Below are 27661 nucleotides of genomic sequence, written 5' to 3' on the forward strand. Positions count from 1 at the left end.
ATTTGGCTACATCGCTTCATGCAATTTAATTTTTCTGTGTGAAAAGTTATAGCCATTTTTAAGACATATAACAACAACACTTCAGTACCTAAAGGAACACATTTTATTTCAAACCCTTTAGAACTATATATTATTTGCCAGAAGCATTAAGCCTTACAGCTCTGTTTGTGAAAGAGGTATTAATTTTTACAGGTTTTCTACAGAATTTGCTCATAAAGACTGCAGAACCTACCATAAACAGGCCAAAAATCACACTTTATTTCTTCATTCAACTGTTTTTCTTCGCTCAATAACTAGCTGACCTCAGGTAAGCCTCACAGAAAACCTGAATGCATGGCATTAAGGGCAGAAGGTGAGGCCACTTCTACATTTTATACAGCCCTCAGAACTAATGAGGCAAAACAAACAAAATACCCACAATATGCAATGCACATATATTTGCTACCCACCCCCCGAGTGAGTCTGGCCACTCCAGCCTCCGCTTACCTACAGTATATCCACAAGCCCTCCCTTTTTGCATACAAACTCACTGCTGCCCAGCCATGGTGAAACTCCACCAAACTTCACCCTCTCCTGACATTCTGCAGGTTCTGTTGATGTTGCCTATCCCCAAAACCACAAAGCAGTGTCAAAAATACAGCTTTCATGCCATGGACATTAGACGAAGGAAAAAATACGTACATCAGCATGCTGGCCTTAAAAGTAAAAAGCATCATGGGAATCAAGCCTTCTAGCCGAGTTACATCTATGAAACAGATATTGATTCCTAGAAGAGCAATGGTCTCTGGAATCACATTAATGCACAGGCCTCATGATGAGGGAAAGAATAAGGACAAAAGAGAAATGGTCCATGCCAGAGAATTAAACACTCAGACTGACCTCCCCTTTGGTCTGACAATGTTCCTCACTGAACAGCTGTTGCTTCCCTACAGACATCTGTGACTAACACAGCTAACTCTCCTAAGGGTTAAATCTTTTTTCTCTTGTAACCCTTTTTTTGTAAACTGCTGGCATAAATTATTGCTCCAGTCCGCCAGGCGGCCACTGCCTCATTAGCTCTGCTAATCAAAGTATGCCTCAAGAACATATTTCAAATTGTTAACTAGACAAAAGAGCAGCTAACAGACACGGATGCAAGGCTGAGAAACAATATAGTCTTTTCAAATAGTCCTGGATGAAATCTGGTCATTCTTCGTCACAGAGGACCCACAGGCACAGTAGAAATGGCAGGTCCAACCTTGTTCTCAACCCTGTTCTAGTAGCGGTTTCACTACTGGTCCTTCTAAGCAGTATGCATCTCTACTTGGAGCCAAGAGGGCTGGAAGAAAACCCTACCTATTTTCTTGCTCAGTTGAAGCTAAGGGACTAAGCAGACTATCAGGATGTATCAAAGGGGCAGAAGACTGGACGAGAGTCCCCTGGCACACTGATATACAAGCACTCCTTTGCAGAGAGATGGTAGCCCACCAGAAGTCCTCAGGAGAGAATGACGTCTTCCCCATTCTGACCCTTGCCAGGGTCGAATCTTTTGGGGTACATCACAACAAAGCAGGAAAGCTTGCAGCATGACACAGGAGGCAGACTCTTCATGATACATTTCAAAGAAATGTTCCATAATCTCAGGACACCCGTGGACAGATCTTTAGTCCCTTTGGTCTACAGGAGGGATATGCTACCAAGCTAAAGACCCAGACATAACGTTGGGATACTTGGCTACCAGTTTGAACAGGTAAAAGAAGGCATCTGTTGAGCCAGTCATGAGCAACACATTTCATGTGAGAATCACAGAGGCAGGAGCAATTGGAGCTTATAGGTAGTTTTTAAAAACTGTTTTTCAAAAAGACTGGGCATAGCCTTCCTTTGTGGAAGCGAAGAGAGATGAAAGACTGATGTCAGTGGACACTGACAGGTCAGGAAAATTGTAGTCATTTACATAGAGCTCCTGAGGGAAAGACACACTCTGCAGATAACCTAGATTGGTCCCACCAATTTTCACATTGGTGCCCAGCACTGTGGAGTTGCATCCCAAGACATATGCAGTTCAATTCAAGGATGTATTTCCTTGCATGTCATTATTCTCATTCCCAAACAACATTAACTAAATAGCACTGAGCTGCATGGCAAACATGTAGCTTGTCTGCTAATACTACCATGTCATTTCATCTTTCAGACCTGACATGCTGTAGCTGCATGGTTTGACTAAAATCAGCTATTTGAAAGATCAATCGCACCTAGAGAAAGATGTGCATTTTAATTCACGGAGAATAAATAACCAGTATTGGACAAGGCAGATTGTCTCCTGACTCTGGAATGATACAGCAGGGTGTACTTACTAGGAAAGCAATGACTTTACCTTTTAATTAAAACTGCAAGAGATTATAAAGTTCTTGAAAGGTGCCAGAATGACAGCACTACTAAATGAAGTCCTCACTTTCTCCTTAAGAAAAAAATGCCTCTTTAGGATACAGGTAGTATATTTTGTAAACCCCATATTTTTTAGAATCTAAAAGGGAAAAAAGAAACAGAAAAAAGCTTCAAATAACCTCAAAAAATGATTCAAAGTTAAGACACTGAAAAAAAGAGTTGGCTGCAACATTTTCAAGTCAATTCATTTTTAGGATGCAATCTAGGTAAGAAGCATTTCCAAAAATATACATCTTTTCTTTTTCCAGGATCCTATCTCACAAATATTTCTAGCCAACTTTCCCCAATCTGTCCTCATCAAATAAGGTCACACCTGAAAACTACATGCACACTAATTTAATTCTGGTTAAGGTAACTGACAGTGGCATTAAAATCAAGCTTTTTAAAGGAAGTAAGGCATAACATTAACAACTTAAGGCTCTTTTCAGAATCTTTGCAGAACCAATATAGAGAAACTCGCACACAACATCAAGGAGTACCTCAGCCATCAACGTGAGTCAAAATTTAAGCAAAGGATGGAAAAGGACATCTTGAGGTAAAAGGTTAATTAAGACTTCGTGCAACTTCCACTAAGCCTAAAAATACATCCCATTTTGCAGATTTGCTTCAACAGTTCAACACTTGTTGTATATACTTCCTTACTTAGCAAGTGGTTTTACTGAAATAAGTGGGTCTATTTAAGTAATAAGTATTAAACAGGGAAGACGACTCCAGATTGCTGGTTGTAAATTTGTTTGTTTCAATTTTGAGGTGCACAACTCCAGGCAGGCTTCCCACAGCCAAGACCCACCTCATTCTTCCCCCCACCATTAATATATTTCTACCCATTCCTAAAATCCTGACTACAGATTTCACGATGTGGAGCAGTTGCCAAACCAGTATAGAGCTAAGCTCACCAGTTCCCTACAACTCCACATTACAGGAATCAAATGCTGGAAGCTTTTGTTGCTACTGACCTGGAACAAACCAATGCCAATAACGGAAAGGCAGTATACCCTATCTGTCCCCGAATTTATTCAGCACTGAGTTTTCCATAGAAATCAATACTTTTTAACAAAACTAAAATGCAAGACCTATCATGTAAAATAAATAGATCCTACCCAAAATTCTTAACTTCTATAGAGCTGCCACCTGGGATCTACTACAGCTGCAGAACATGTGACTTTTCCATTTGGTCAAACCTCTTCTCAAGTCACTTGTCCTAGAACCTGAAAATCAACTGCATTTCTGAATAGGCATAATTATTGACAAAATATTGCTGTTAAATATCCATTTAATATTAATCTATGTAAATGTACAATAAGATAGTGATGAAAATGAAAATATACAGAGCCCAAGCTGGTATTCAGTAACACTTTCCTACATTAGAGTTACAGGATCAGGCCCCTAGTGCTTGATAAAATTTAAATACTTTTGGTGATACCATGAAACCATCAGTCCCAGGCATCATGGCTGGCTTTCAGTGTTTGTCAAAACTGGGTTTTAGAGCTCCACTTCAAAGCTCTAAGCTCAAAGTATGACATACATATTCTTACTGAATTAAAGCTAATGCCTAGACATTTGTGATCACTGACTGGATGGATTAAAAAAAAAAAACCACCAAGAACCCACAACTTTTATAATCTCCAAAACTAATAATTTACTTCCACACATTCACAGTATATACACAAAATCACAACAGATACAATCTTACCTTTTTTTTTTTAAAGAACATCAATGTAATGAGTTTTGTAACTCAGGGAAGCTAACTGTCCTTAAGAAAGAAGCTGTGTAAACCTGCACATCCCTACAGCAATAATGTGTTGGAGGGACACCTACCTGCAATACTCTGCGTTCAAAGGTATGACATGAATGTTGCAAGTGTTGGACTGCCAGAGAGGATGCTGTGCAGCGAGACCCTTGCCGCAGTCTGGAGAGATATGGGAGAGCAGAATCCGACCTCCTCTAAAGGCAGGAAGAAGTCACCCTCACCCCTAACTGACTGGAGGGAGGGCTCTCACCATCCTGAACAAGGGCAGGGAACAATCCGTCTGTCTGTATTTTATGGAAGTTACGAATAAGAAAACACTTTCTGAAAAAAATGAACGGACCATCCTGATTCTACAAAATGCCAACACATTTTCAAAAACCACAAAAAAACAGGCTGAGTTACTTTCTGTTGTAATCCTTTTTACTTAATAGCCTAAGAGATCAGCATTGTAAGTTAAAAGGGACAATAAAAAGCCAAGACAGGTTAACTGATAAAACAACTAACTGATGTTCTCAACAACTCAGTTTTATAACAGAGAGAGAGGATATCTGTGTAAAAGGGGAAGGGGAACCTTTGATGTACAATCTTGTAAGTACTATAAAATTGAAAAACAATGTATACCTACAGCTTTGCCTGGTGAACAATCCTTACTGTCAGAGCGAGGGGGGATCTAGATGAAACTCCTGAGACCAATTTCTTTGTTGGCCTGTTCATTCCTCAGGATCCCGAGTGGATCCTGGACAAGGTGGATTCAGACTCCACAGGATCTAGGTAACATCAGTACCTTTGGGGTCAAACTTGTTTGGGTAGAAGTGACTGCACAAGATGCAAAGCACTGTAGAATCAGACCCCTGGTCTTTCGCCTTCCCCCGGAAAATACAAAAGTACAAGACCGTCATTAAGACACATGATCATCTCATACACAGGCCTGTTCCAGCAACCCTAATACAGCAAGATCTCCCTGTCAAACACAGACTCAAGCCCAGTCTCAAGTCAGGACTCACTTAACCTTAGCATCATCTACAGTCCATAAGCACTTTCTGCACTTTACCGTGGGCTCAAGCACAAGTTCATGAAGTCTGAGAAGACTGGACACAGAAGCAGCCAACTACGCTACAGCACAAGCCAGCAAATCCCCTGAGCTCAGCTCTTTCCAGCTCAGTGTGGAGACATCACACCTCACCTGCGGCCAAGCGATACCTGGCAAGGCAGAGAGCACACAAGCAGCTCAGGGGCTCTGTGTGTTTAGGGCCTCATTCAAACCTTCTCATTACCTTGTAGCAAAGACACAATCAGGATGTGGGTGCAAGACAACCACAGGGCTGGTTTTAAAGGACTGCTACCCAACAACAGTTTTTTAAAAAAAAACAAACAAACAGGAGGGAAAGGAAAAAAAGAGTGGAGCCAAATACTCAGCTGGCACAAACTCTCACAGCCCCAGGAACTAAAGCAACTTATGCCAGCCAAACTCCTGCCCCTACGGTCTGATTAATTTCTCACCAGCAGGCTTCCACATGAAACAAAGATAGGCAGAAGTTACAAACAGCTGACATTTCAGCCACAGCAGTTGTCTCCAGAATGTCAGCAACTACAGTACCTGGTGCTTTCTTCTTGAGCTCCCTTTCTAATCTTAATCTGCAACTAAAGTTAATGCCGATTGGGTTTTGTGTGGTTTTTCTTGATGAAAAGTACACCCCTGTTTTGCGTGAGTAATATGTTTTTCAGACATGAAATATGTTCTTCGGGCACAAAGTTCTATGGGCTGGGTGCTCAAAAACAGTGAATAGGAGTTACAAAACTGCTCAAACTGCTTCTAAAGTATGCATCCTTGTGACATATGCATCTTCATAGCCTAATGGTGCCCATGGGTAAGTAAGTACACACCTCCAGAGAAAGAAGGAGGAATGGTAAGATGCTTGGGCATAGCAGTTAAACATTCAGAATCGCTCTGTCTCAACTGCAAAGTAAATGCACAGTTTATGTCAATCAGAAAAGAAGAGGAAGGCTGAAGACAACATATGACGATCCAAAGATGGGCATCCTTTTCTTTTGTCAAAGACTGTGGAAGGCCTCTCCAGCAAGTCTTACAGCTACTTCAACATAAGAACACCTGTCTCTCCGCAGCAAAATTTCAATGCCTATTTTTAAGCCTAGACAGCACAGCCAATATCTCTATCTCTGGTCTTCCTTAAGATGGCAGACATGACTGACAACAGTCCTAGCTAGCAAAAAACACTCTAAAGCAATGGGCTTTCTAGCCATACAGTTAGCAGGAGAACGGGGGGGGGTAGGTGAACAACACAACCCACAGATCGTTTCCAAACGAACATCAGTGGATTGTCACATCCTGACCTGAACTGGTCCAGTGTTTAAAAGATAAACATCCATGGAGACAACTACAGCCAAGAAAGAAGTTTAAAGAATATGTATAAAGGCCAAAGCTAATCAAAGACACGCAAAAAATCCCACCTTTGTTCCATGCCTTTTTTGCTGAAAGAACGTGAGACAAAAACAGATGTGTGACAAAAGTTTCCAACAAGGCTCCAGTCAATGGTTGTGTGTTACTAACAAGGCTACTGAGCTCCCATTTGCATGGTGGTGACATTTTCTGCATTCCTTCACACTCATTTATTTCAGAGTAAATTCATTGATTTGCATGGAATTGCTCTGGAAATTAGTATAACTGAGAGCAGGTCTGTTTGCACTTAATGGGTGGTTCTTTCCTCTCCTATATAGCCTGAAAGGAAATCCTTCAACAGAAATAAAAGGGAATTAAGGATGAAACACGATTTTATGGGTAATGAAGGTGAATAAAAACACTGAATGAGATGTATAACCAGGATTAAAGACTTGAGCAGAGAGAGAACTAAACGCAAGAACCACATCTGCATGTTCCATCTTGCCAATATGCCAAGATTTTATCTGGAGTCAAACTGTGTCCAGAGCCATTTAAGAAGAGAGTCTGCAATGCAGTGTTTCAGGGACAAAAAAGGAAAATGTAATTCCAAGTGTCTGAACATACAGTCTTTCTCTATAGTGCTGTAGAGGGACTTGAGCCAGCTACAGCACGCCTTAGCGTGCACAGCATTGCAGGAAAGACTTTCAGGGGCTTTCAGTAAAGTGTACTGGCAGTGATGGAGGAAAGATCAAGAGAACCAAGCACAAGACTTCTTGGCTCGGAGATGAAAATGACAGTCTACACTTCTCCAGAGTGTGTGAACCTCAAAGAAGAAAAAAGTTATGAAGGATGGCACACTCATGCAGGGCATCTGTAGGAGTGACTGAGCAAAATGATGATTAGGAAAACTCAAGGCTGGGAAAAGGCCTCCCAGAGAAAATACAAAATAATTGTTGTTTCAAAGAAGACAGCTCATCCTTTTCGGTGCTGTGGGCCAGCTGACAGTGAAATGACACTTACACCAGCCAGATATTAAAACAGAATTTGCCATCAGCCAGTCTCCTGGACCCTCAGCCCACATGACTGTCACACCTCCCACACACAGAGGAAAACTAAACTGCTAAGTTTCAGCACCTTCCTGCCATGCTCATTCTTCAACCCAGTTTTAAGCCATGGTAGAAAAGGCAGCGGGACATACGGGGTTGTCAGACAGGCACTCTGGTCCAGGTTAAAAAGCAAATATTCTAAACTGACAAACACATGCAGAGGATGGCCTCATCTGGACTTCCATCTGGTGCTTCTGCAGTTGTGGGACCAGTAACATCTTATTCTCCCTTCAAGTGAAATGCTAAGATGACTAATAAACACTTGTGCCACATATGAGCCATCATAATCACTGTGCTCAGGCAAATGCTGTCTGCACTTGCTTGGGATGTTCAGCACAAGGGACACTGAGGCTTAGATCCAGATTTGAAAGTTCAGTTCCAAACAAGCAAAGGAGCAGCAGCACCAACACAGTAACCACAAGTCATGAATTCTGCAGCTCTGTTCGAAAAGGTTCCTTTTTAGCTGACCATCTTAATGTATCCTGCAATACACTCCTGTGGGTGGGTTTAAGTGTGAATAAAGAACCTTGAAAGATCAATGAGACGTTCTAGAAATTATTTCCAACCCAAATAATGAATTACACACTGGAATAACAGTCTTTGCTGCTTCTCTCACCTCCATCCTGAAACTTGCTCAACCTTTCGAAGTATGATGATATAGAAACTTGAACAATATCTAGAATTGCCAGCAGCGTCCGGGTCAGTCTGAGAAGCTCACTAAAACTATAAAAGCCAAAGTATATGAGGTTTCGAGCCAGGTGTACCACCTATGAGAAAAAGAAATTAAAAATGAAGAAAGTATCGGCAACCTTTGTGGTATTCGGCTGTGCAATACGGTTGCATTTCACACAGTAGCTTTCACAGAGATCCAGATCTAGAGTGCATTCAAATTAGTACAAGTCTTTCCACTGATGTAAATGGGCCTTGGACTAAGGACCGTGACATCAAATGTTCTTCCGAGTTAGACAAAACAATTGGTCAGTCAAATTACAACAGAGAGCAAAACCAACATGAGACTTAGGAAGGCATGAAAGGATACAATTGCATCTGGGAAAATATGTAAGATCGAGAAGAAAGACTCCAGGAAATTGTTTAAAGAGGCAGCAGCTGTGGGGAAGATGGAAGTCAGAAGAAGAGTAAGATGACTGTGGTAAGTCTGAACAGAGGTGATTTCACATGACCAGAGGCAGGAGCGACAAAGCTTGGGAGGTAGGTTGGAGGAAGAACTATAAAAGCTGCAAGCATTTCCCCTTTATTCAATGTTATTCAGATCTAGAAGATTTAGGCCTATCTAAAGTTTCTGTCAGGAATGTCAAACAATATTTAAAACACAGGATTAGGTTATTCAGAGTATTTCCTTCAGTGTCATATCTTACACAGAGAATAGTACTTATTTATATTGAAGAATCCCTGCATGCTAATTGACTAATGGGGAGAGAAGGGTCATATGGCCATTCGCCCACACACATATCCCTCCCTCCTGCCACTGAAGTGCAACCGTCTCAGGAAAAGGAAGGAAAAATGCAGCTGTTTGACAGCAGACAGTAATATTATTTTCTGCTCTTTAGGACATTTTACACTGACATTTATTCTGCAACTCTCTTTATTTTGAAAGAGCCAATGCCAACTTAGCTAAAATGAGGAGGAATACCCTAAGCAGAATGCAGATAGCTGAGAAGTACCTCAAATGTAAGTTTATTTTTCTCTTTGTCTCCAAAAGGAAAGGGCTGATTTACAACTTCTTTCAAGTACTCTTCTACAAATTCCATAGTGAGCGCAAACTTCCTCTTCATTTCATTTCTCGAAGAGTCTGTGAAAGAATCGTACCTACAACACAACGCACAGAAGGAAGGAAAATTAAACACCTCTAATATCAGGATCAGCTGTCACTAAATTAAAAACAAACCAAACACGATGCTATAAAATTCTCTGTAAGGAGAAGGGGTAGAGGTCAGCTGATCCTGCGCAGATACGCAAAGAGGATGCACAAACCTTCCCTCCAACAGTACCAGTAAGGGTTGCAGTGAATGGGAATAAGAGAGACAGGAAAATACTACTGTTCTGGCAGATAGCACTCTTAAATCTTGCTGTGGCAATTCAGTAATCACTAAGTCTCAGCTGTCCTCTCTGCCCATCAGCCAGAGTTTACTATTTCTGCAAGGAAGACAGCAGATCAGCAAAGCAGCTCGGGACAGACAACCTCCTCCTTTGTGCCACCAACTAGGACTGATTTTTCATCTGTGTCAAAACAGTCCTTCATCTCACTAACAGAAGCAATACTGTCTGCTGCACTGCTATACCTCTCCGTCTGTTTCTTCAGCCAGATACTCCCTGTCTGGGTCTAGCCCAGTGGCGCTGCTCCATCAAATCAATTAAGCCAGAGAGGGTTTCCACTGAAGTCAATGGGCCCTTCGCCCATACTTAAATTTAACACATGCGTAAGTACTTTGCTGGATGGAGGCCAAAGCCTCTGTGAACTGTTTCTGGGGCAATACGTGTACCTAACTGTAAATTCTGGAGTTCCAACTGTGGCTTTCAGTTGAGCTTGAAGTATAAAATTGAATTCCAGCCTAGCAAGTGTGTAATGTTAGACACAATTAGATTACTTCAAGTGCAGTTGGTCTGAGGAAAGGCCATTCCATTTTTCCCCAGCTTGTTCCCTATAAGAACACAGTGAAAAATGAAATTGAAGTATTTTAATGTAAAGCTACCCATGGTGGAAGTTTCCAAGAGTAACAATAATTAATAGCTCTGTGTTCTGCAACAAAATACCTTTTCACATACATGTTGTGTTGACATTACACATCTACAACCATTTTGTTCTGAGACTAACCCCTACAAAATGCTTTTGTACTTTAGTTTGCAACATTTTCAACTCACTCATGAATTGTGATCTTAGTAGGAATTTCAGTCCACAATCTGGCATATCTGACAGGTACCACAGATTCCTGAGGATCTCTGTCCACATGCATGTGTAGCATCAGCCGACAAAAAGAAGCCCGGAGGTCATAAGGGAGGCTTTCATCAGACATACATCGTAGGATCAAGTCTACTGACAGCTGTGCAGAAATCTGGTTGATGGCTAGATATTGGCGGTCCAGGCACATTCTTGCAAAGAGGTTCAGTTGGTACCTCAAAGAAAAATAACAACATATTTCCAACTGATTTCTTCAAATACCATGAAACAACATACCTCAGAATCTCACTTTACAAGCCCGATGTCAGCCTTTCTGATGTAAATGCTAAAAAATGACAAGAGTGACTTTGCTAACCAAGTGACCAACTTGCCATTAAAAATGCTCCAGCCCCTGTGAAGACTGGGCTCCCTTTGAAACTCAAAGGATGCATTGTTCAACGGAAGGCTGAAGCATTTGGACTATTTGTTTTTAATCTGTGTAAGACACTGTTCCATGATCCCATCTCCCCTCTAATCCTCAGGACGCGCAGGACACTCCTTCCTCAAAGCATGCCTTGCTTCGAGAGCAGCACAACCTAAAAATATAGCCCAATAAATAAAAGGTAAGAGGCAAAAATGATAAAAAGACACAAAGAGCTGTCACGAGCAAAGGAAACACAAGATTTGTCTGGAATAGACAGCAGAGTGCGATGCTCCTACAGGAAAAACTCGAAACAAACTTTTAATCCCAGTTTCTGGTATGACCTGGTTTCCTTTTTTGATATTAGCAAATGATCCAGATAAGAACAGCACCAGGCTCTTTGGAGAGTTTACATTTTCTTCCATTTGAATAAGCAGTTTTACCTGTAGTAGGTAAGAACTTCTAAATCAGCTTTTGTGCCCTCCTTCGCCTCCTGAGCCAGATGCCTGATGGCTTTGCCATGAGGTTCCTTGTTACTGTCAATCCAGTAAAGCCACACTTCCTCTTCATCAATGTCATCCGAGATGACTGGGCATTCCAAGGGGTTGTCCATTTGTGTTGAAACCAGCCTGCAAATACAAATCATTCACAAGGGAGCCACTAGCAAAATGCTACAAATGTAAAAACAGAGCAGATAACAAAAAGGTATGTTCTGATTATGGATGCTCACTTGGTCTGAATAAGAATGTCAGCGTTCCCTGGGCTCAGCATAAACTTGCAGATGAGTTCCTGAGTTACTGGTATTGCTGTGGTGTTAGATACACACAGGTCCGACAGATAATCCAAGAATCTGCAGTCAAAAAACCAGAGATGCAACAGAACATGAGACCTTAAAATACTACACAGAAACACTGAGGTAGAAATCTCTAGCATCCATCACTAATATACTCAAGGGAGCATATATCGCGAGATTTACCAACGTACGATCTTTGCCAATTCATACTATTGCAACTCACAACAGATAAAGTTGAATAATAGCTTTGAGAGCCACCCTGAATGGTGCTGAACAATCAGTCAGGGAGAGAAAAGAAAAATATCCCAAGTGTGACACTTCTCAGCAAATCCAAGGCCAAAGAGTTGTGCCAGAACTTAAGAGCAGCCTGAGGCTGTCTTAAGCTTGGCTGGCAGGGGAGCTCCACTGAAGGCCCTCGTCCTTGTCAGGAACCAAAAGCAAGACTACACATTCTCACCCACCTTCCCCATCAGGTAACACGCGTCTCCCTAACCAAGTAGCAAGGAGATGTTACTTGTGCTGGAGATAGCCGTGTGCCCTCTGAGGAACTCCATTGCACTGGAGGAGTCCACACTTCCACCTTTTAAAGATGCCTTTTAAAATCTCTGAAGTGACATGGCCAGCAGTTAGTGCAGAGTGAAGATCTGGCAGGACCTGAAGACAGGACCTCTGTATTCAAAGAGGTCATTCCACATAAAGCAGAAATAACAAAGCTTTGCATGGAAATCAGTTTCCCATGAATTTGTCTTTCGAATTTAGGTCTTCTGATGTTTAACAAGGTTCAGGCTGAGGACTTCCTCGCAGTTGGGACATTCATTAGGTATCTGCTTCTTGTCCCTCTTTCATGGATCCCTCTGTGTGTATTAACAGTAGTCCATATTGCAGCCTTTGCCTCACTGGAATATAAAAAGGGCTTCTTCCCTCTATGTAGCTTCTTCTTTTCATGACATTCGTAGGAACTGAGTATCTCTGAGCCCCACCACTCCTCTAGCAAATGTAGCTAAAACTGGGCAAGAGGCTCAAGAGCTGGTGGGCGAGCAGATGTGAGCAGGCACACACACACAGATCATACACTCCACTTCCCTAGAAATCCAGGTAAAAAAATTTGACCATCTACTATCAGCCATTCAGGGATCCAATAGTTTGAACCTCTATAGGAGATCATCCTACCAGAGGGAATCAGAAAATCATTTCTGTGTTAGCACAGACCACACTCCCCACAGAAGTCTGGGAACTGCAAGGGATGAGTACAGAAAGCATTTTTAGGGTACACTTAGGAACAATTTTACCCATTGCTGAAATGAAGCTTTGCGGCAACAGGTAATTAACAGTGCACAGCAATATTGCATCACAAAGATACTATTAAGTAAACGGCACATAATTACATGGAATTCTGGGGGAGTTACCTAGTTGGAGCTAAAACTCAGGAAGGTTTTAAATTTTGTAGCTCGTGTTTTAGAGCATACTGCCACAATTCTTACTCACACAAGCAGTGCTGCAAAAGTCTATGAGACTCTCCATGAAAATAAGTGCCATAAGATCAAGCCTTTACTGTTCAGATTGTACCATCTTGGCAAGGTGTATTTTTCAAACATTTATTGCTCTTGGACTTCAGCCTTAAAGAAGTGAATACACAGCAGTTGCACAGTGTAGTTATGCAGCAAATACTATGACATCCTCCACCACAAAAAAAAGTGACATGAGATTGTCAATAAACACTAGGACCCTTCAGCACTGAGAAGGAGCTGATGTCATGTGATTTCCTCTTAGTACTGACCAAACCCAATACAGTTTAGCATGGGAGAGGCAATGAGATTACAGAGTGAGGCAAAACGGCTGCAGACATATAGAGAATAATTGAAGCAGTGAAGCACCAGGGCTTTGAGCAATATCCTTAATCGCTAACAGAGAAATGGTATTCACAATTACAGAGGACATTATTTGGCCTTCAGTACACTGATTTCTTATATTTGTATTACTTCAGTAATTTTACAACTGAAAATCCAATGAAAAACATAGATAGATTTTCCATTTAAAAAAATCCATTTCCTTTATATTCTGACCTAAAACTAATAAAAAAAATTCCCAACTGAGTGAAGTTCAAGGTCAGAATTTTTCATTTGGAACAAGATCTGGTCTAAAACACATGTTCACTGGGATCTTCACTGTCCTAAGCCCCTTTCAGGTCTGACCTGGAATCAGGACCTGCAGGAAAACTGATAGTAATAAAAGTTTAGAAAAATTGACATCTGTGTAGTTTGCACCAAGATTATTAGCAGGGGAACCAACACAAGTGGAGGTTTCATAGAGGAGCTGCAGAGTTGTGAGAAATTAAAATTTCTGTTTGTTTCTCTCTGTCCCAATCTGAACTAAAACCAAATTTTCAAAAGTGTCCTGTAGTGTATAAACCATGCTTTTCAGTAAGCTCTAGTTCTCAAATGCAGATATGGTCAAATCCCAAGAATTACAGGTATTTCTGATATTTTCTAGCATGACACTACATGTGGGTTTTTTTGTCTGCCAGGTCAAAAAAAAATTAAGCTGGGAGAAAGAGACAACAAAACAATGAATAGCAAGCAGAGTCACAGCTACTGCAAATATAAAAGCCTATCAATACAGAAAAAGAATGTTACGTGGACCACTTCAAACCTTGGCTCTCGATTTCTCCTGAGTAAATTAACAAACGTCTCTATTTCTTTAGCTGTGATGTGTTTCTCTAGCAGTTTTCTGTTGTTGTGCAACAAAGCTGTGATGGTGTCTTCTGCCAGAATATCATAACCAATCTGGGACTGCATGACGCAGAAGTTCTTAGCAATATATTCCTGAAAAAATGAAAATTCCCATGATGACCTGTTAAGCAGTAATGTTTTTCTTTTAGAACCAGAAGCATCCAGCTCAATTAGCAATCAAAATAACGCTCAAACCTTTCCTCTCTGAACTGGCCTGAACAAAAGAACATCTGAACACCTAAAATATGTACCCCAAGAAACTCTTCTTATTCTTTCATAAACCAAAGGAATGAATCCATGAAAATATATACAAAATTCAAGAAATGGCAACGAATTTTTTTAAAAGGAAAAACTAAAAGGTTTTTATAACATTTAAGAAGCTTGCTTTCCTGAGTCTTCCCTCCTCCCTTTCTCTCCCTCCAAGACAGAAATATTTCTGTAGAGCATTAGAAAGAAAACAAAGAAGCCACACATAGCAGTTCAATCTTTTCTCTCTAGTCCCTTTAGTCCTATAAAGTTAGTACAGTTTTTCCCCGCTGCAATGTGCAAAGCACTCGACACCACGTTCTGAAATACTTCTTTCTCACAGGGAGTCTCCAGCAATGGGAAATCAGGCTACCTGACAGAATAAGCTCTGGTCTGATTCACTGCCATCCCTCTACAAATATTTAAGCAACAGAAACGGACAGTTTTGCAGACTTCCCACTTTATAATCCAGAGTCCAAGAGCATAATTTTAATAACAGAAAGCTCATGAATGAAGCAGTGGACCCCAGTCTCAGTCTGAGCCTGTGAAAGTATAAAGTGAACCTATGATATTCATTGCCGATCATTCAATTCATATACAAATGCCTACAAAACAAAAACACTGTTCCTCAGCATGAAGCAGTATATGAGAGTGACTTCTTACTACTAACCTATGCAAAACCCAGTCCTTTCACCATTACCACAGAATCCCACTTGTAAGCGCAGGCAGCAATGTCAAACCCAGGATATGTAATTATAGAAATCAGGAGGAAAATTATCTTGAATACCACTGACCTGGTTCTTCCTATAGTCCTGTTGGGAATGCCTGAGAACTCTGTAACATAACCTTAACATGTATTTGTACGGAGCATATCTCTGGTCACCTAGGTCTTCAAGTCTCAGCATCGATCCTTCACCTTTGTCCTTAAAAGGAGCTTTGAGGATGCCAAATATCTGTTCAAAATCAAAATCACTGAGAATGAAAATCAAACCCAGATTTTTGCTTAACTAGCAGTCAATGGAAATGTCCTCTGACAGGATCAGCACAAGGGCCTTCTCGACCAAAGTCAGAAGTGAATCACTGCACTTATCTACATATGACTAAATACAAGTGGGAGCACAATCTCAGACATCGCAGCTTTATGCGTTTAGCTTTACATTTCCCACCAACTTGTCTCTTTACTGCTATCCCCAATTTTAAACATTGTTAGTTAAGTGCCTTAACTTTGGATAAATTAAGGATGAAAAAGGAGGACAATACTGGCTGCTGTCCAATTTCATCCTTGTCACTTTTTTTCTTAATTTCAGTAGGCTACTTAAAGAGAATATTAATTTTGATTTACATGCAAGTTGGCCCTCACAGAAATGAAGTCAGGGATCCATAAGGGCATCAGAATTTTTCCTACATGGGGAACACTTGCAGGATTGGGACCATGTTGCAAGCTTGTTTCAAATTTTGTCAACAATTTGCTATCAAATGTAGTCTTAAAAGTCATAGGAATCACATGAAACTAACAGCCATCAGACAGGGCCCCTCGTGCTTCTGTCTGATTCACAGACCAAGAGGTAAGCCTTGACTAAGCGGTGTCATATCTATCCAATCCAACCAGACACAAACCCAACAAGGCATAAGTCAAGTTACCTAAAAATAACATTTTCTCAAATCACTCTCTCCTACAATCTCTTTGTAAATACAAGCAAGTTATGAATACAGTAGGACATACCTGAGCCAATATATTTTGTTCCCTCGTTAATTTTTGTCGTTCCCGGTTAGGCTTCGTAATGACCACATCCAAAACTTCCTGCCCATTATTAGGCACATCAGCAACAAAGAAAATGAGATCTTCCAGTAACTTGGTTACAAACCTAGAATGAATAGACAAATCACTATTATATACAGTCATTCAACACTTGCTAGGATTCATTAAGAAAGAAAATCACCTTTTAGAACAAGCTTTATCTAGCGCAATGGAACTTCAATCACTGCGAAGTTAAGGTTGACATGTACTTAAGGATTCCAAACCTTGGCTCAGCAGAGGCTTAAATCCATCACAGGGATGTTTACCAAAGCATTAAACAACAACCAGAGGCAAAAAGGGAGAAAAATACAGGATGCTGGATTGATGCAGAGTTTTCAGAAATCCAAAATCTATACCAGCTGGCCTCAAGGCCCAGGAACAATAGAAAGACACTCTTACGAAGCCTAGCAAGGATTTTTATACTTTATCACGGACATGGATCTGTGAAACAAGATGATGGACTCAGTAGAGGAAGAAAAACATTCTGCCACTAGACTTTCCCTACTGACCCAAGAAACTATTGAAAAATGACTATATTTGTTCCACCCTTTGCTACACAAAAAGATTTGGCAGAAGCGAGTGCTAAAAAGGACACTGCCAGTAGTCATTCCTTCTCTCCTACCTTCAGAAAATGCAAAAAGAAAGTGGTCATTGCCTCCTTGTTTCTAACATACCTCGCCAGGCATGCAGAGAGAAGTACGGACGCCCACAGATTTCAATGAATCTCCCTTAAAAGAACTTGCAAACTTTTACAAACAAAACCCAGCATGTCTCCTACCCTGGGGAAGCATCATCTGAATTTGTACGTCATCTAGTCTGTAATTACTAAACCTGCAGGCATGCTGTGGAAGTGGCAGGAAGATGCCCAGTAGATTTTCAAAGTAATCTCTGGGAGCCAGACACAAAGCTTCCATTACCCACAAGAGGGCTGGGCTGTTCAGCTAAACCCTCTGAGTGAGCTTTAGCTGTAAAAGTCTCAGCCCACTGACGAAGAACAGCAAGGTCCCCCCCAACATCAAAAGTAGAAAAGGCAGATGTAGGATGGAGCAACCAGGAATAAACTGTTGGGACTTTACTTACCTAAGCAGGAAGGTGATAAGACAGGGAAAAGAGGTTGGGTTTTTTTTCCCAAAGGAAATCACAGGAACAAACAAATAATGGCACTGTTCTGAAACCACTCTGAAATGTTTTACATGTGTGTTGTACCAATCTGTCAACATCAAGATTTGACAACACTGGGCTGCAGTGACACAGCAGTGAAAGGTTAATACTATGTCACACCTTGATTATGCCGTATCCCTCTCTGGTTCAACTCAATCATGAAATGGCCCATCAGCTTTTCAAGGCTGAGTACCAACACCCAGGCCATTACAGATCTGCCTGTTACGATAAATCCTCCACCTGATATTAAACCATCTGGTCTAATTGCTACTGACAACCGACAGCAAAAATTCAGTTTTATCACCAAAAATTAACATTTTCAGCAAAAAGCTGTATATGATGCATGGTGGAACAAAAGTTACAAATTAACACTGCCAGAGATGCTGTCTAATACTCAGTTTAACCACAGACAGCTGAAAACAGATAGCAAACTACATCACTGGCAGTGGGATATATTTGGCTACAATGTAAAACAAAATCCCTTAATTCAGGGGCGGTGTGAAGAACAGGCATTCTAATAGCGCTACAGCTGAAACATGGATGAATACAAAGGGTAAACACCAAAATTATGTAAAATAGAAAAAGAGAACAGGGAAAAATAGAAATAAGAAAGGAAAGGGACTATTGGGGCAGCTTCTCGGTCACTCTGAGACCTCCTTCTACTGCTCTTGCAGCATGAATGTGCGGTACAGTGAACAGGAATCAAGAGTCCTGCCATGCTGCCCACTGTATAGATGGCTTTCTTGTACATGAGAATCAAATGCAATGGACCCCCATATTACCGCTCAGAAGTGGTTTATCAAAGGAAATTAAGACAAACACTTTGCATTTGCCCAGGGAGCTACCCATTTATTTATGTGGCCAGCGAGCTGGGGAAGTGCTGTTTACCCCCCTTTTACAAATGAGATACACAGACCAGCCTGAGGTGCAGCAAGGACACTCTGACAGAGATGGAATCTAATCCCAGGCTAGCACTCTCAGCACTGAAGTGCCCTCTCCCAACTGCCTCTATGTCCACACAGATGCTACTAACTTTACCATTACTGTGATGCCATGATGTCATGAGTAACCAAACACCAGTTTAGGAGGGAAAAAAATAAAACTCACTAACCTCCTTTCATTCTGGGTTATTGTTCCATTCTCCAGCTTTTTAACAGTTGATGCTAGAACCTTGTTTGCGTCATTGGCAAAGTCCAAGTCTCTGACCTCAGACAGAGGAACCGATACAATGGCAAAAGCTTCCTTGTCCTCTTTTGTTTGGCACGTCCCAATCTGCAATAGTTTTTGGTTTAATATGGGTAAGTAATCCTCTTACCTTTTTCCTAATTATTATGCATATTTTATATGTTAGAAGTGAGATAACCAGTAGAGAACTTCAGGAATGAATTTGGGATTTCAACCCCAAGACATATGTGTTTACCTTTAACATCACAGGCCTCTCTTCATCAGTGTCTATTGGAATGCTGGTACTAGTGACCCAAGTGTTAGTGCATAAATGCCTCAGTCGGACGTATGAGTTCCTAAAGGAGAACAGAGCAAACAACAGGTTAGGTGGATCAGTCCTGAGCTAAAGTGGGCAAGGTGGGATGCAATGCAACACATGACCATGACATGAGCCTTGAGGGCATGAGTCACACCAGCCACTTGTAATAAAAGGGTGAGGGAGACCTAAAAGATACTGCAGTACCCTTTTCCCTTGTCTCCTTCTTTCTCACCCAGAACAGAGCTGCAACAAGAACAAACAGCATCTTGAGATTATGCAGAATGCTGGTTTTAAGTATTTATATAAGCCTAGGAGTAAAGTATTCCTTAAAGAAAAAAAAATTAAAAAGGATGGTGTTACAAAATCCCATCTGAATAGAAATACATTTCATGAATAAAACCAATTCTTTTCTTATTATTTTTTTCTGCAAACTAACGAACCCTTTCAACATGTCACAGCACAAAAGCCAGAAAGTAAATCTGACCACGGTTTCAGAGCTTCACCATTATGATCTACAAACCCTTGTTCCAGGGAGCAAGCATTTACAGTACCAGTTCTCAACTGAAAATCAAGCGAATAAGAGCAGACTAGAGATTCTTCTAAATTCTTTCCATATGATAATCTGTGGTATTATCAAAAAGCAGAGCTGAGAAATCAATTACAATTTTTACTCTGAATTCTGCTTTTTAAATGTATTCACTGTGGTCTTCATTCATGCTCTCCCTTTCATGCTGATGGGCTTTGAGTATTCAAGTAAGCAAATTATCTGGCAAAACTTAGCATAGCAAATACACTTCAAAGCTGCATACATCAGTATTTGCGGGTACCCAGCTTTAAAATCCACCCTCATAACAACTAGCCCCAAGTGTCTGCATGCCCATTCAGTCACAACCAACACCGTGTGACTTATCTAGCCAATCTCAGCTAAGCAACACAGTTGAAATTTCAAATATCCACAGTTAAAACCCAGAAGCCACTTGCTGAATTCATTTGAATAACAAATGTGTTCAGCGGGACCATGATATGTCAGGGAAACAGAAGCCCAGTTCACCATACATGTTATTTTGTTGGGAACAATTCAGTTAGATCTGTTAGCAGTACAGTTTTTTCAAACAGCGCACAGGGCTCAATTCTGTCCTCATATATATCTGTGCAATATTTAGCCCGTTATTTTTCTCTTCACAGACTCTCTTTAAGTGTCACTTGTTTTATCCTTATAATTATTTTACCCAGTCACAGCAGCAGTATCATATTTTAGACATCCGTTGTTTATCCGTGAACACTCCTCCAATTTTAACTGAAGGATAATACTTGCTCATGTTTGATTTTTTCTGCTTTACTCACCAGCATAGTGCCAGGAAGAAACCCTGTCAATGCAGCACTAGTTTTTGCCCTTTTTTTTTTTTACCTTGGAACCAGGCAATCAGCTCTCTGAAGAGTGGTGGCATCCAGTTCAAAGAGAGATGCGATGTCATTTCCATGTGGCACAGAGACCAAAGTATACATAATCTTCTCCCCTGCTTGGCGTTTCTTCTTTGAAGCAGGAAGGTCGCTGTCTCTCTGCTGATTAGGCACAAGGGTTATTTGCTTGCATCAGGGCCCATTATAAATTCTCCAATTACCTTGCGGACAAGTAATACATCTGAATCGTACTTTTTTTTTTTTTTTTTTTACATTCTAGCAAGAATGTACCATGACTGGCTTTGGAGTGCGTAACACAAAGGATGCACTTTGCCCCAGGCACATGGGGTCTTAGACAGTCATTGTAACAACAGCAGGTCACAAGCTACAGAGAGACTGCAGTACTGTATACATTATTACTTGACACCTACAACTTCAAAAAACCTGCGGTAGTTGCAGACCCTTCACTCCCAACAGATGTAACTACACAGTGCTGGTTTGGAAAGGGCCAAAGTTAAAAGAAGAGTACTAATGAAAACTGGATTTTTGAAAGCGGGGAGAGGATTAAAAAAGTAAGCAATTTGCCTAATTCCACTGTTGTTTTATTTGAGTTTGCTCATTTTTTCCTCTCACATGGTCAGAATCACAGCAGCACACTTTCCAAACAGCACGAGCCAGAGTATCTGCTCCACTAAGACCAATTTGTCATTGAAAGGGGGGGACACACACAAAGCACCAGCTAGATTGTATTAGAAATCTTAGCACAGGCTGATAATGCGTTGGAGGCTGGATCCAACATAGGTCTGAGTGTGCCCACTGAAACTGGAGAAGTTCTCTCCCTTCGAGGAGCCTAGCTTTCAAGTGACAGATTTACGTTGTGTTGGTGCCTCAAAAGAAGCATGCAAACCTAAGGTGGCAATCTTCCTCCCACCATCTGCTGAAGGTCCACGGGAATTTTATGACCCAGTGCCACTAAGCAGCCATCTTCATCTTTAGTAACTACACATCTTTGTCTTCACAGACACCAAATCCTACCTTCCCTGAGCATGTATCATTGCTTGAAGGAGTAATTCAGAGTCTGTGCCCGTAACCACGCAGCAACCAACAGAATTACTGGCGTAAGTAAAAACTGCTCCTCTGGGGTGTTGAGTTACACATATTACAAAAGACTAATAACCAATTAAGAGACTGGCAGCCCAGGGCCCTTCACGTAGACAAAATATATCAAGGGGGGAAATGGAGAAGAGGAATGAAGAAAGCCAAAAGAGAAAAATCAAACGCTGGAAACCTGAAATACTGTTATAATGATTTATAGTGCACCACTAGGGAAGAGATGTACAAAGCAACGTAAAGAGGCTAGACTGTACTCAGTTTGCATTAGTACCTTCATTAAAGCCAAACTGTAAGGGATAATCAAGGGCAAAGCTTTGATTATTTATATTGCTAATTGATTAAGCAACAAAATCAAGGATGAGTGAAACTATGTAAGAAACAGCTAGTTATAATCTCATTTCAAGGCACTTTTTGAATCCTTCCAAAACATCCATTTTTTCATTATCAAGCCTAAAAAAGGCCAGCTTTCCATCCCATTACTTCTATGAAGGAGAGAGACAGTAGGAAAAAAAACAGGAAGAAATCCTCTCAGAAATTTTTCTTAGGCTCATCTAGTGATTACAGTATTGTCACTAGTTTTTGAGAGGAAGGCTTGCTGAGACAAAGGGGAACCATCTCCTGTGTCTTGCACAAGAGTAAACTTACCTGGCAGTCCTCACATCCTTCCATACCCCACACCCAAAAATATTAAACAAAATTGCACGTAAAAACTTAACCCGTATGCAACGATTGAGAAAACAGCCAAAATTTTTGTGATTTCCATACGCATTTTGTTTTACGAACTTGGGATGAGACCCAAACTGGAAAAGCAGGCAAACTATGAGAGAATCCTCTTAAGAGCTTAATAGGTGTGAGTCAGAGTCTAACATAAAATGGAAATCTACTTCCTAAATTTCCAAACAAAAATGGAAAACTGGAAAACCAGTTTAAAATTCAAGAGGTCTGTAAAGGGGTGAATGGCACAGGATAGTTTAGAACAGCATCCAGACTTCTTTGGTATTTCCCATAACTTACATTCAAATCTACTTAGGGTTTCCCAGAACTACCCACTCTACTGTAATTTCCAAATTGAAAAGGCTGGTATACAAAAAGGCAGGACACTTCAAAATTTTATGCATTTTTTTTTCCTGGGAAAAATACAGACCAAAATATGAAACCACATTCTACTCTGTGTTATGAGGTGGTTTTTTACTCACTCATGACATCAATGTCTGATCATCTCCAATAGGTCATTAAGCATGAATATATATGCACATGTGCACGTTTCTATGACAGAAGGCAAAATCAAAGGCAGGTATCCTGTGCTTAAGTAGTTCATGCTAACCACTAGCTCTGTGGACAAGTTCATCATGCAGTTTGGGGCTGACTCCACTCATAGAATCATAGAATCATTAAGGTTGGAAGAGACCTCTAAGATCATCGAGTCCAACCATCAACCCAACACCACCATGCCCACTAAACCATGTCCCTAAGCGCCTCATCTACACGTCTTTTAAATGCCTCCAGGGATGGGGACTCAACCACTTCCCTGGGCAGCCTGTTCCAATGTTTCACCACTCTTTCAGTAAAGACATTTTTCCTCACGTCCAATCTAAACCTCCCCTGCCGCAACTTGAGGCCATTTCCTCTCGTCCTATCGCTTGTTACTTGGGAAAAGAGACCGACACCCACCCTGCTACAACCTCCTTTCAGGTAGTTGTAGAGAGCGATGAGGTCTCCCCTCAGCCTCCTCTTCTCCAGGCTAAACAGTCCCAGTTCCCTCAGACCCTCCTCATAAGACTTGTTCTCCAGACCCTTCACCAGCTTCGTTGCCCTTCTCTGGACACGCTCCAGCACCCCAATGTCCTTCTTGTAGTGAGGGGCCCAAAACTGAACACAGTATTCGAGGTGCGACCTCACCAGTGCCGAGTACAGGGGCACGATCACTTCCCTACTCCTGCTGGCCACACTATTTCTGATACAGGCCAGGATGCCATTGGCCTTCTTGGCCGCCTGGGCACACTGCCAGCTCATGTTCAGCTGGCTGTCGACCAGCACCCCCAGGTCCTTTTCCACCGGGCAGCTTTCCAGCCACTCTTCCCCAAGCCTGTAGCGCTGCATGGGGTTGTTGTGGCCAAAGTGCAGGACCCGGCACTTGGCCTTGTTGAACCTCATACAATTGGCCTCGGCCCATCGATCCAGCCTGTCCAGGTCCCTATACAGAGCCTGCCTACCCTCGAGCAGATCAACACTCCCGCCCAAATCACTCACTAGACTCACTCACTAGTCTCCCCAACAATTGCATAGATGCTATTAAGCAACAGAGTTGGCTCATCAGGCCTAAATCTCGCCAACCAGGCTTGGCACCTGTCAAATCAGACCTGGCATATGAGCAAGGGCTGGTTTTCTAAAAAGAAAGTCCACTTCAACGGAGGGCAAGACAGTGTCTGTAACACTGCTAACTGCAATGCAAAGCTTAGCTGAGCAAAATCAGACCTATACAACAGCTGTACAGCAGTTTCAGACTGGACTCCAGCACAAACCTCAGAACTCTCCTTATAATGTTATTTTAGGATCTCAGACACAGCTCACAACCCAAACTGGATTATGGGTGTTAAGCACTAGTCAATTAAAAAAACCATGTAACAAGAAGCAACCCTGAACTGGACAGCTCTGAAAACAACTTACATATAAGGAGTACATGAGAGACAGAGCAATACTCATCACATATGAACATACATGGATTTATGTCAGAATTTATGTCTGAGTGCATGTACTTCTGTATGAGAGAGAGAACGCACACACACTTGCGCACAGAAAGTTTCTTACGATTAATTAAATTTAGTAAGCAGTAATCAGAATCTGCACTTAACCTAGCCATTACTGAATCAGCAGATGAGTCTATATGAGGACGTGGAAAGAAGTGAAAGTATTAGACTATTTCAAATTAATTAGACAATGTGACCAGCTCAGGAGAAGCACTGCATTCCTAAGCAGATGAAAATAAGATTACATTTGCTCAGGTAAGAAATTGGCATATGAGCAGATGCAGCCAGCAAAACCGGATTCAATGAAGAGAAGGGAGGAAAAGAACTGTAAAAGGTCTCAAGTGTAGAGAGAAGAAAATTCAACTTAAAGCAGTATGAAGAGGAAGCCAATGAACAGTTTCAGAGATGCTGGTGATGTGGTCAGTGACAGTCAAGGAAAGCATTCCCAAGACTTCTTAAAAAAAAAAAAAAAAAGCAGGTGAATTACATGTTAGGAGTATAGAGAAGTGCAAGAACTGTGTGTAAAACAATATTAGCAAATAGTAAATTCACTGAGAAAAAAAAATAGTTTTGATTGTCCCAAACTACTGGCAAACTAGTGACAGGCTGTCGCAAGTCAAATCCGACACATAACCAAGGGGAAGAAGGTGGAATCACCTCGCTCTGTCATGCGCTGGTTAAATCGCTCACAAGGATGAAGGAAACGCACATTCCGCTCCTCTTCTGCCTGGCAGGAGTTGGACCCACACCTTCCAAAAGAAGGACCCAGTCCAAATACCAGGTGGTACAAAGAGCAGAATCAGCCCACTCTGCCTAACAAAACCTAAGTGTCCACCCGAGTAGAGGGCTGTTAGCCCCACACTCGCCAGCCTCATTCTGCAACAGTAAAGCAAAGCACGCTACTCACACGCACAATGGGACTTTGCCAGGAGGGAGAACTGAAAATACCCCTACCATACAGCCAGCGGCCCCGGCACTCTTCCAGGAGGGACTTGTCTTGGAAAGCGAAGGCTGAGAGTTCAAAAAAGGGAGTCCTAGCTAGTGAAAACAAACAGCCATTTTGGTGAGGAGTGGAAATACTGATCCAGGCTCACAGCAAAGTCCATAACTCCTAGGCTACCACCACTGATTTGCAGTGCATCATACCGATTTAAAAAGAAGCTTAACAAAAAAAAAAAAACAAAAACCAAAAAGAAAAAAACCAGACATAATATAGTGTTTGCAATTTGAAGGGCAAATTTAATGTAACTGCAGACAAATCCCATATTGTAATTAGAGACAAAATAATCAGGTACAATCAGATTTGTCTTTCTTGAGACTTGTAGCCCAGCAGATAACCCTTCTTCACAGCTCTTAATATAATTTGCTAGTAATTGTGACCTATCCCAAATCCCCATTATTCACCTACACTGGGTATCACACCTAAAATTCGGGAGATTTACATGGAGTTTTGCTTATGGAGGGGCATTCCTTTCAAGTGCAAAAAGCAATACAAAAACATGACAGACATGAAATACCTTTTCTTTTAGCAACCCAATCTACAATTCCAATTGGTAAAGACACCTCTTGTGGCATAGAGACAGACACGGATAATGCCCTGCTCCTGAATGAATACATTAAGCTACACTACAGATTTCAGCAGAAATTAAATTTAATAGCAGCCAGAGTTCTGAAAATGCCTGTTAAATCCAGTACAACATGGTATTCTCAATATGTTAACCCAGTTTAGGAGGCTCTTACAAAACCAGCATTTTCAGAGAGCGGTAATGTGAGCAGAACTCCATAGGTTAGATGATTAAAAAAATTCTATGTGAAAAGAAAGTCGAGTAAATTAATGGCCAGCCTTGCTCCTCCATGTTACGAAGCCCTAGCAGACAGCACAGCAGTTAGCCTCCTGTAACACCTTCACTGTTGACTCATTTGTGAGTCATCGCATTTTTAGCAGAGACATCACGTTGCAATTCTGTTGTTAGGAGCCAGAGACATTCTGTAAGAAACAATGTATGCACTTTCAGAGCTGATTCAGACCGGTATGCAGCAGCAGAATAATAATAATGTGCCAGCATCCATGTCTCCCCTTCTGCCTCCAGCCTATCAAGTGGTCTGACTGCTGGCTTTATATAAGCAGAGACATTGCCATTTTAAAGCTGATGATTTCTTTTCTTTTTTTAATGTTTTTCAGATTGTTTATTGCCAGGTTAATTCCTAACCAAGCCTTTAAAAAAACCAATAAATTCCCCAAGCCTATTCGACTTGTTTAAACCTGTGTCCCACGTTATAAAATTTTGATTAAACAAACTTAGTTGCTGGAAGGTAAAATAAAGTTAAAAAATAATTTACAGTGTTTATCAGAAAAAAAAAAATCACCTGAGTTGGAAGAAAGAAAGAAAACTTTGAGCTGCAGAGTTGTTTGGAATTCATAAATATAGATGAACAGAAGTCAAAGGAGGTATGTCAAATTGCACCTAGAAGTCCATGGTAGAACTGTCCGACTTCTTTACAGGAAAAGTAAATGCTTACCAGTCTCAATCCTAAGAAAAATCTCAACAATAAAAGCCAGTTTGGAACTGGTTAGGATTAGCACGCTCTCATGAAACTGCAGACAAGTGGAGTTAAGGTACCTATCCAAAGACAGCCTTTAATACAAAGGCACTAACAAATGCCAGGATCCCAGCTGTTCTTGACATTTCCCCAACGTTTAGAGCGTTCTTCTGGATGCTGTACATTTCTGTGATTAGAAATAATAGATGACTTTGCAGCATAAAATACACCAATTTTGGCTTTAATGGGAGCTGTAACACAGAGCACTGCGTTTTGTTGCACGATACACTAAAATCTCCTAGACTTCAAGAGATGAAGCAGCCTTTTTTTGATAAGGCCTTTAAATCACAGAAAGGTCTTCCCATTTAAAAAAAAAAAAATCTTCTGGAGTTCAGATGTGAGAAAAATATGTATAAAGAATATCACTCAACTCATTGTAAGGCCGAATTTTACCAGAAATAAAACTAGTGTTTCACAAGACAATTTGGCTGGATTCTCAAGAAGCAGTCCATAAATGAGCAATGAACTGCAGTCCAAACGTAGCTTTAGTGCTTGGGAACAAAAGATCTAGCTACTTCCAGTAATATTTATGTTCTCCGGAGCCAAAACCCTTTCAGACTTTTAAGTCACTTGAGGAAAGGCAAAGAAAACGCA

At 41.1% G+C, this 27661-nt stretch overlaps 1 protein-coding gene across 2 annotated transcripts in view; it reads right to left on the reverse strand.

Annotated features, from left to right (window-relative positions):
- The window catches only part of ITPR2 (inositol 1,4,5-trisphosphate receptor type 2), a 271888-nt gene that overhangs the window by 173577 nt on the left and 70650 nt on the right, over positions 1-27661 (reverse strand). For both annotated transcript variants that reach the window (XM_076343386.1, XM_076343377.1), the window contains 11 exons: positions 20614-20768; positions 19143-19242; positions 18834-18994; positions 16487-16628; positions 15558-15716; positions 14438-14610; positions 11726-11845; positions 11439-11624; positions 10559-10810; positions 9361-9505; positions 8295-8445 (listed from right to left, as the gene is read on the reverse strand). In XM_076343386.1, the coding sequence (XP_076199501.1) occupies positions 8295-8445; positions 9361-9505; positions 10559-10810; positions 11439-11624; positions 11726-11845; positions 14438-14610; positions 15558-15716; positions 16487-16628; positions 18834-18994; positions 19143-19242; positions 20614-20768 (1744 nt within the window). The remainder of the gene's footprint in view (positions 1-8294; positions 8446-9360; positions 9506-10558; positions 10811-11438; positions 11625-11725; positions 11846-14437; positions 14611-15557; positions 15717-16486; positions 16629-18833; positions 18995-19142; positions 19243-20613; positions 20769-27661) is intronic.

Source organism: Aptenodytes patagonicus, chromosome 1 (assembly GCF_965638725.1).
Source record: "Aptenodytes patagonicus chromosome 1, bAptPat1.pri.cur, whole genome shotgun sequence".
Taxonomy (NCBI): Eukaryota; Metazoa; Chordata; class Aves; order Sphenisciformes; family Spheniscidae; genus Aptenodytes; species Aptenodytes patagonicus.